The sequence below is a fragment of the Abramis brama genome (genome assembly GCF_963993115.1).
Source record: "Abramis brama genome assembly, chromosome: 20".
Taxonomy (NCBI): Eukaryota; Metazoa; Chordata; class Actinopteri; order Cypriniformes; family Leuciscidae; genus Abramis; species Abramis brama.
In genome coordinates this window covers 5540238-5551013 of record NC_139982.1, presented here as the reverse complement: position 1 = coordinate 5551013, position 10776 = coordinate 5540238, and the positions used below count along the sequence as shown (strand labels likewise).

Genomic DNA, 10776 nt, shown 5'->3' with positions numbered 1-10776 from the left:
ATCCACACTACTATATCCACACTACTATATCAACACTACTATATCCACACTACTATATCCACACTACTATATCCACACTACTATATCCACACTACTATATCCCCACTACTATATCCCCACTACTATATCCACACTACTATATCCACACTACTATATCCACACTACTATATCCCCACTTATATCCACACTACTATATCCACACTAGATGGAGTTCCAGTACTACGGTATGTTGCTGCATATATGAGGAGTTTAGGAGCTTCTCCAGGTTTCTGTGAGTACCAGGCTAAGAAATATTGATTACCACTATATAAAGCCACATCACTGCTGGTTTTACAGTTTATTCTGACTTCTTCTCCTGGTTGAACTGATGGTATTGATGGACTCTGAGTTACAGTGATCTGTCCTCTACACTCTGAAAGAAAACACAAACAAAAACTAAAATTATAGATATTATGATATAGCCTACAGTGTATGATATATATATATATATATATATATATATAAAATTGTTGTACAAATTGTATTACACAAACCTTGAATAAACAGTGCAATGGTCCAGATGAAGATGTTGATTGTGTTCATTGCTGTAGTTTAGTCTTGTGTGATGATGAAGATTGTGTTCTGCTCTCAGTCATGAAGTGTTAAACTCACAGCACTATAAACACTCTCAGAGCACTGAAGCATGTGCTGACAATGCAAAGAAGTGGGCAGGATTTACAACAGCTTGTGCTGATAACAAACTAATATACACTAGAGTTACAGAATCATGACTTTATTTTGTATTTTTATTGTGACTCCTGAGACACTGAGGATGTGCAGATGAACGTCCATCTCTGTGTCCATATTCAGTCATGTGACCATCATCACTGCTACACTTCCACTAGATGAACCGCCATCACTAAAGTAAGATCATGAATCATGAGTCTGTTCAGAAAGTATCAGGACTGATTGTGAATCTCTAATCAGAGTTCATGGTGTCACTCCATCTATCATGAAGCCTCATGTGTGTCTGAAATCATCAAATGGAGAAGAAACAGGCTGTTAAAGATGGAGACATATTAGAGCTTGTTCACGTTTCATGATCTTGTGTGGAGATTCATAACCAGTCCAGATACTTTTAGAACAGACCTTGAATATGAAAACATGCTTGACTGTGTAGAACATGCAAAATACCTTTTATATTTTCATTGTTGACACTTTCTATTGACTTTGGCTCTAATATTCAATAAACTCATTATTTGAAGAGATTTTCACTGAAGATTGAAGTCTGAAGCTGCAGGTTTTTCTGTGAATCATGATGATTGATCTGCATATGAAGAACAGAAGCATCATTATGAGAAACTCCACAACATCATCCATGATCAAAGAGGTCAAAGGTCACCTCAGAGGTCACAGCTCATCAAATATATTTCTTTAAACAGTGTTATATCAGAAAGCATTTAGTCAAATCTGAATGAGTGAGTGTTGAGAAGAGCTGAGGATCTTCTAATATCAGTGTGTTGAAGTGTTGTTTCTCTCTCTCTGTTGGAGTGTGTGTTCACTCGAGTGGAATAGAGGTTTTTGTACGAGCGTTTCATTAGATTGTATCACTGTGGTGGACTTTCGGTGGAGGAACTAAACTGGTGATCGGTAAGTCTGTCTATTTAATCACCTAATAAAAAAATACAATTTAGATTTCAGAAAGTGTTTTACAGTGGAAACAAGAACAACATTTATTAATAATAATGATTATTAGATATTGTGGTGACACTTTACTTAAAGCCTTAATGTATAATGCATTATAAAGGTATCAATAGCGTATGTTATAATGTCATATATGTTTTCATAAATAACTGTAACCAAAGTCAAAATGTTTTATAATATTTGCAAATTCATTGTTACATCTAGAATTGGTGGTTTATTGTCATAGTTTTTAATGCATTATAATTTTTTGGAGGTGTAACAATGTAAATGTAAAACAATATATAATTAATGCATTAAAAATACTTTTTATAATGCAATATGTATAAAGGCTTTAAAGTGTCACTGATATTTTTGTATAATTATTTAATCTAAAACAATGATATTATTATAAGAATAGCATTATTTCTTTCAACAAAAAATAATAATAATAAAAAAAATGAAATAAAATTCTAAACATATTTCCACACTGTGTCTCACTATGAGTTTAATCAGTTTATTACAGGTTTGTTTTTCCTTCATTTATTTCTACACTGAGTTCATATTTAGTTCATCTTTTATTGTAGAAATCATACATGGAAAAAAGAGATTTGACATCAGAATGTAAATGTTGCTACTTTCTGTAGTTCAGTCAATGATACTGAATCTCTTTTGCTCATGTTGTGCTTATAATTCAGTGTTTTGTTCATTCTGTGTGATTCAATTGTGTTTTAACTCTGTTTGAAATTGAGTTACATTTTCAGTTCAGGCGAATATCTCAAAATGTAAGATATTTATGTTCAGAGTGAATAATTGCTGGAATTAAAGCAGTCAGATCGGCCTGATAATAGATAATATGTGTTATAACTGCTGTTACACTTATTGATTAGATCATACGTGCATTTTAATGTTTATAGCAGTGCATAATTAATACATTAAAAATACTTTTATAATGCAATATGTATGAAAGCTTTAAATAAACTGTTACTGATATTGTTTTATAATGATTGAATCTAAAACTAGAGCAGCATTATTCCTCTGCTGTGAATGTGCAGTGCAGTGTGTGTGTGTGTGTGTGTGAATGTGTTGTGTTTGTCTCCTGCAGCTGGTCCCACAGTGAAGCCCTCAGTGTCTCTGCTGCCGCCCTCTTCTCTGCAGATCTCTGGAGACTCAGCCGCACTGCTCTGCCTGCTCAGCTCTTACTCTCCACAGGGGGCGCTGGTGAGCTGGACACTGGACGGGTCAGAGGTCACCGAGGGGGTTCTGACCAGCGCAGAGAGCCAGCAGGACGGCCGCTACAGCCGCAGTAGCGTCCTGACCCTCAGCAAAGCACGCTGGGAAGAGGGAGAGCTGTACGTCTGCAGAGTAACACATGATGGAGCTCCTCATGAGGTCTCGTTCCACAAGAGCTCTGAGTGCTGATGTTTCTCTCCTGAAGATGAGCCGTATCTGAGTGTCCTGTGTCAGGCAGGATTCACATGAGTCTAGTGCTGCAGCTGTAGTGATTTACAACTCAATACTGAAACTGAGTGTGTGTGTGTGTGTGTGTGTGTGTGATCTTTCGATCTGCTGTGTTTGCTGCAACATTCAATAAAGCTTCTCAACAAGTTCACTTTGTGTCTGACAACATCATTCAACTAACAGATGAAGATGCAGGTGCTTTTCAGAAGGTTGATGTAGCAGTAAATGTCAAATAAAGCTCTTGGGGTTTGAACATGGTCTCTGGAGACAGAGCTGCTCTATTCTGAGAGGATCACAATCACTCCACCCTGACAATGCAAATGGGCTTTTCAGTCTCACTCTTTGATTGGTTACATGATCTGGACTGGAACACTTTCACTTCTGCTTTAGTGAAGCAGCGCAGACAAACTGATCATTACATTTATTTATGAGATAATTAACTTATATATTAAAATGGCATAATAAATCATATAAAAACATGATCACAAATCAAGAATGTAAATGTTTCTGTGTCTCAAATGGAAAGCATCACGTCCAGACAGCAGAAGTGACTGAATGCAGTCTGTTCAGTTTGATTGACAGGGATCATATATTACACCTTAAACATGATGATCATATTGAAACATATATACTATAAGAAACTAATGATCCGACCTATTTCAGTTCAAAGAACTCCCACCCCCACTCTATCATCATCACCTTTGGGCTGAGACTCATTGCTGAAGTCAAGGGCTGCGTCAACTTTGCATTTAAGGAACACAAATTGTAGTAAAAATAGCTAATGTGGACCTGGGCTTTTCATTCAAGACTCTATGGAAATATCTAAAACTGTACAATATCTGTTACCCACACTATGAGGACATTGTTAAACACACACACTCTAAACGTGGAAACACACAATATCAGGACGTCGTCTGAAACACAGTTCAATCTTTCACAGCCTAAAGCAAAATGAGGACATGACGACTGAACACACAAAGAGTCAGCATTCCTGTCTTCTAAGTTATACTGTTGTAGTAAAAGAAAGCTAAAATCTCCACAGTAATGGACAGGGATCTACTTCCCTAGAAGTTAAACCATGTAAACTGATAAGCAGAAGCTGACATGGGCAATAAATGTGTTTGAAGTAGGTAAAAAATAAATATTTTATGAAAATTAAGATAATTTTTAATGTTTTGAGGGGTAGTTAGATCTATCAAATGCTAGGGGTATTTGCAGTTGTAAGTATCAAACACCAGGTAAATATCGTTTTGCAGCTCCTCTCTCAGCAGCTCTGCTAAAAACAGCTCGCTTTTGGTCTATCTAATTAATGTTCACGAACCTTTCTTCTGATTTGCTGATTGGAAAGACGCATGAGCAGGGCAGCCACAGGTAACAAGCTGTAGTGTGTGTGACTGAAGGAGGAGCTCAGCCGTTTGTGGCGTCACAAAATGCAGGAAGTCAAAACGGCTCGTTTTCAGCCACATCTTCTAAACCTGATCTAAATGCAGGCAGTGTGTGTTTGTCTGACGATCGACAGTGTTGACACTTAGACGGTAAGTACATAGTGCCTAGACCTTCATTATGATGATAAAAGCCAGGAAATTTCGATTTTGACAATATGTGACCTTTAAGTTATTCACGCCTGCCGGTTGTGTACAGATATTGTTTTATGCCTCTATTATGTATTGAAGTCTAGTTATTTTAGTGAACTAGTGATATAGCCTAGCCTACACAATCCTGGCACAGTAGCCTATAACAGTTAGGACCTAGCATTTATTTTAGGAGGAGAGGTGTAGAACCTACAGAGGGAGCGATGTAATTTGATTCTCTTTGGAACTGAAATATCAACAACCTTCAAGTTGTAACCTCTTCAATCAGCATCAATATCAGTAGGCGTATCACATAATTCACTATTTTGTACATATGCCCAGAGGACTGTTAGGGGGCAGGCTACATATTATCATCAAGTAGGCCTATACTGAATAATGTAGTCAACATTTTTATTTTATGTTGGTTTAAGTTATAAACAAAACATGTTATAAACTGAAGAAATCCATGGTTCTACATCAGGGATAGGCAGCTCCGGTCCTGGAGGGCCACTGTCCTGCAGAGTTTAGCTACAACCCTAATTAAACACAGCTGAACAAGGCAATCAGTGTTTTCAGGATTACTAGATAGATACAGGCAGGTGAGTTTTTATCAGGGCTGAAGCTAAACTCTGCAGGACAGTGGCCCTCCAGGACCGGAGTTGCCTATCCCTGTTCTACATAATTGTTGGCAAAATGATCATGATAGCCTATATATTTCAGCCATATCTGGTTTAGTCTTGTGTAGATTTAGGCTACTTTTTTCATTATAAATTAGTTTTCTTTTGACCTTATAGGCTGTATTGTAATATGCTATAATGTAAACAGTGAAATATATGTATCTCAAAGTATCAATAGTTCCCATAAAAGTCATCCGGTGTCCCCTGAACCCCCCTAGTATTTGGCACAAAAATATACGTTGCACGGAGTGTCCACCGTGCGTGTGTGTGAGAGGAATGTTGCAAAGTACTTTAACAGAGTTGAGATTCGAGGTAAAAGGTCACGAATGGTGCCCGTGCTTCTCACACCTGACATGATCACTGCAATGGACCTCCTCATTAAAAACAGCAATGAGTGTCAAGTCCACACAGAGAATGTGTACTTGTTTGCACGCCCACGTGTGCTTTCCCATTACAGAGGCTCCGACTGCTTCCGCAAGTATTCAAAACGATGTGGTGCAAAAAACCCAGAGTCACTCACCTCAACAAGATTGAGGAAACAAGTTGCCAATTTGTCAACAGTACTAAACTTAAAAGAAAATGAAATGGATCAACTTGCTACCTTTCTAGGACATGATATACGGGTCCACAGGGAATTCTGTCGGCTTCCAGAGAATACCCTGCAGCTTGCAAAAGTTAGCAAACTGTTGATAGCAATGGACAAAGGAAGACTGTCTGACCTGCAAGGGAAAGGGCTGGATGACATTGAGATCAATCCTGAAGGTCAAATTCAGTTTTAAATGTAGTTTATAAGTACTTCTCATATCAAATTTATAATTGTATTTAGTCTTTGATTTAAATACTTGGTCCAAACTGTTTTTTTACCCAACCAGTGAAGAAACCATTGCTGACCTACATCAACATGAAGGTATACTGACTTATGTGATAATATCTTTAGGTTATGACCTGGGAGACAGACAGTAGAGACCTGATGATAGTGTTAGATGGGCTGAAACAGTGGTAAATAATTTTAAAAGATGGGAGAGATTATGTATACTGTAAACATGGTGCTGAATTATTTAGAATCATTGATAGAAAGAAGGTGGACAGGTTTTAATCAATTAAGTCTAAACAGCTGCAAGAAATAAAGAAATAGTGAATGAGAGAAGACAACTAAGAAAGCAATAGTTACAGTACATGATAAAGGTAATTCATGTTTTTCAAAAAGTCTGGTTAGCAGTACAGAAGGAGTAAGTTAGGACAGCCTTTTATTGGGATGTTAAGTCAAAAGGAAAAAGGTAACTTTGAACATTTAAAGTAAGAGATAAAGTAAGAGGTAGAGGAATAGTTATCTTAAGATTACTCAGATACAGGAAACAATAGAGAGGTGGGCCTTCCTCTTGATATCCCACCATGAGGAGAGATACAGTATACTTTTTGATATGAGTGGGCCTTTTGTACTATGTAACATTCACACATAGTTCAACTCTTAGTAGAAAGATCAAAGACTAACAAAACCCCTTCACAGGAAACTGTTAAATCTCATCAGTAAATGGATGCCCTCATGCTCACCTTGAATGCCCAATACAGTATAGTTCACCTTAGTTTTTTTATGTGATGTTATGTAGGAAGTAGGATCAGCAGATCTAAAACATATTCTTAAATTTGTAATCCTACAGCCCCAAAACATTTTTTTCTGCAACAATGGTACAGAATCATAGAGAAAATCATCATGATATAATACTCAGAGAGCAATAAAAAAATCACAAATCTTTTTCAAAAATCATTGAGTAAAAAGAGAAAAACACTTGAAACACATTAATATATTTGATTTGATACAGGCACAGGTTTGTATCATGACTGATATATTTGATTTGATACAGGCATAGGTTTGTATCCTGACTGATATATTTGATTTGATACAGGCATAGGTTTGTATCGTGTCATATCATGTACTTGATGTAATGAGATTTCACTCGGAGTGAAGCAGATCATCTCTGCTGTGAAACAGAGGTGTACGTTACACTTTTTGCGAGGCATTTTGCAACAAACGCCTTGAGCTCTTTTAGATGAAGTGTGACGCGGGGCGAGCACACAAACACACAAAAAACACAGAGCAAGTAAAGGATATAATCGCCGGATAGCGAAGCAGGCAGGGGTGGCTGAAGGCGGCGAAGACGACCGGCTTCCTCAGGCTGAATCCTCGGCGTGCTGGTCGCTTGATTCGACGGCGGCGGCTTCCTCAGAGTCCAGCGATGCAGAGAGCTTCGCTGAAGAGACAGAAATCAGTGAAACACAGTGTTGCCAACTATTTTCAAAGAAAAAGTAGCTAACGCCTCCCCTAAAAGTCGCTAAAAGTCGCTAGATGACGTCATACGTCAATTAGCATATTCATGACGTCATCGCGGCATACTTGCGTTCTGCCTGCCTAATGTTTTTTCTCGTTAAAATCATGCTCACATACTGTATTTTAATATTACATACTATAATATAATATAGCCGAATGTCCAATAAAGCTGTTCTCATGTACTATATTTTTTTTTGTCAGACAATACAGCTGTTGAATGACTATTTTTTATATGTGTAAAATTATCTGAATTGAGAGAGTTCGGAAACTGGGTGAACTAAAGCATGTGATAGTGAGTATTACAAGTGATAAGCACAAGTAATAAAATAAAATGGTAAAATTAAAATCTTTAAATATAAAACAAAAGATAAGTGGATAAGTCCGTGGAAACAACACTGCTCATTCACGTCTGTTTCGTTCTGCTGCCCTCAGCCATTCACTGAACAGGGCAGACGCAGAGAGAGGTGTGTGACGGCAGGGAGAACGCAAACCTCGCGCTCGCAGGACTGTGCTGGCAACATTTGGAGGTTACTGAGGTTTGTCCAAAAAGTAGCTAGATTTGTCGCTAGTCGCTTTTTTGAAAAAATGTCGCTAAAGGGGTCTGAAAAGTCGCTAAAAATAGCGACAAAGGCGCTAAATTGGCAACACTGGTGAAGCAACCTCTGAGCCTTGCTTATATACGCTAAGCCACACCCCTTTTCACAGGCTGTGACACGTGAAGCGCGCCAAGCGCGCTCATTGGACGTGACGTCAAGGGCTCAGCGATAGGCTGCTGCAGTTGCCGCAGGGCAGCCAATGGGCACGCTAGTATGCCTGCTCTAGGTCTGCATGCTGCCGCACTGCGTTGACAAGATTAATAAAAATTAAGGATAATTTTTTGGCTCAAAAAAAGATGACTTTCCCGCAGCGTAAGCTACTTATGCAATACTCGTTCCCTCTTCTAGAGAGAACAGAGGTTACGTTTGGTAACCGATACGTTTGGGCGCAGTCCTGGATTTTTTTTTTTCTCTCTCAAATATTACAAGCACACACACAAACACAATTTTTTTATTACACACATACAAACCTCACTCTGACATCCATACCAACACACCCACACAATTATCGCTGCATAATTTATCCAACTGGCTCATTAATATGCTGAAGCAGAAAACAGGAATAAAGTGAGTATTTGCTTTATAGGCCAAACCTGAAAAAATGGCACCATCTGGTAAAAAAGTATCGCTCTGTTTCCTACAAACTTTTGTGACCGCCAACTTTGAATGTGCGAATATCTCAAACAGTTCGTTAAACAGTTTGTTAGACAGTTTGTGTGTGTGTTGAATAAGTAATGCTGTCTGTGTGTGATAGTTCAATGTTTCAGAGGTGTTTGTAACTTCTTCAAAAGCATTGTCTTGGCTTCGACAGAGTTTGGCAGTGGACTCACGGACACACAGACGCACGGACACACAGACGCACAGACACACACGAAGCCACAGCTAGCTGAGTGATTATCGTCGGTTGGAGATTAATGTGCCACTGAAGGAAGTGTTGCCAAGTCTCCTGGTGTGGCAGAATTTAAGGAAAGATGGCCTGCCCTCTTCCAACCATTCCAGTTAAGTGACTTATCATTCAGTTTTTCCTGACACTACTCACTTCTGAGAACTTTTTGGAAATTGTGACTTGGACATGAGGTAGTAGATTCACTTTTTTGCTTTGCATAAAGTTCAAATGTTGCTAATCTTTAAACCCCCTTAAATAACAGTCAAACATTTGCTGTCTTACAGGTGAACGAGGAGTTCTGGAGATGTACTGTGGTTCCCCTGGACGTTTCTGTCACAGCTGGACAAGCACAGCCCAAAGCTCCTCGAGCTCTTCAGTGCCAAGAGGAGACACTGGTCAACGCATCGATAACTTGTTGATGGAGCTGATACAGGCGGGGCTAAAGTGGTTACAAAGTTAAAAGGTACAATATTAATCAATTGAGTAGTTTGATTTTCAATTATCTTGATTATCTGGGTGTTTTTTTTGTTTGTTAATTAGACAGTTTTTTTTTTCTAAATAGTCTCAATTGTTATTACTATTATTATATTATAATGAATAATGAAGATAGACTAATACAGACCCACAGTAATGATGGCATTACAGGGTTGGAGTGAATTTACCAACACAAATAACTGATTCATTATTGTTGTATTAACTAGGACCCAAGTGCCGCTGCAGTGAAGAAGAGAGATGTCCCTCTGAGATGAGACGCCTCTGTGAGTGTATGGGAGAGAGTGGACAGGAGCTCATCTCTGATTACTGGCTCGGTCTGGTGAACTGGTTTAAAAGAGCCCCAAACCTTTGAACAATAGTGTACACACACACACACACATAAGTGTGTGTTTTTTATTTTATTTTATTGAAATACAACATATCATGGCTATATGTTGTCTGTGTTGTTGGAAAAGCTTAGTTACAATAGTTGATGTGCAATACTATGTAAGGACAGATCACTAACAGACACTGCAATGGATTGTCGTTTTTATGCCTTCTACATAGTTTTAATTATATATTTTAAATTATATTAGAATACAGTTGTAAATGCAACTAAAACAAGACTAATGTGTTTGTCAAACTAGAAAAAATAGAGAGAGAAAACAAACAGACAAACAATCTTTCCACTAAAAAAAAACCCATCTTGTTGCCGACCTGACCGGCAGTCTCAACTGTACCTTTTGGACACAGGCCATCACACTTCTTACACTTCCGAACTCCACCCTCATCCACCTCATAGGTGCCAGGGCTGCATGTTCTCACACATGCCCCATGGTCTGTCACGACATAGTTACCTGAGAAAAACATCAAACCATCAGTCATTCCAGATTCGTTAACCACAACCAACCAGCAACACAATCGTAATGCGTCAAATCATTCTGTCATAGTTATCCTGCTTTCTGAGATGTTATTCAGAAACCAGAGTTTGAGTTGCAGGCTCACGATCCACACCAGAGTGATTCTCTTTACCTGGATTGTGTTGTTTAGATTTTAACCCTGAACACCTAAAACATTAATCTGCAGAATGCAAGAATTCAAGACCTAACAGCTTTGAATTTGCATG

General features: G+C 38.4%; 1 protein-coding gene and 1 long non-coding RNA gene across 2 annotated transcripts in view; both read right to left on the bottom strand.

Annotated features, from left to right (window-relative positions):
• Positions 1-302: 302 nt before the first annotated feature.
• LOC311071474 overlaps positions 303-10776 on the bottom strand; it is a 72047-nt gene continuing 61573 nt past the window's right edge. The window contains exon 3 of the long non-coding RNA XR_014603859.1: positions 303-412. This is a non-coding gene — a long non-coding RNA (uncharacterized lncRNA). The remainder of the gene's footprint in view (positions 413-10776) is intronic.
• LOC311070380 (epidermal growth factor receptor-like) overlaps positions 10062-10776 on the bottom strand; it is a 37470-nt gene continuing 36755 nt past the window's right edge. Inside the window, exon 8 of the mRNA XM_084094205.1 lies at positions 10062-10507. Coding sequence (XP_083950331.1) covers positions 10266-10507 — 242 coding nt within the window. The 3' untranslated portion in view covers positions 10062-10265. The remainder of the gene's footprint in view (positions 10508-10776) is intronic.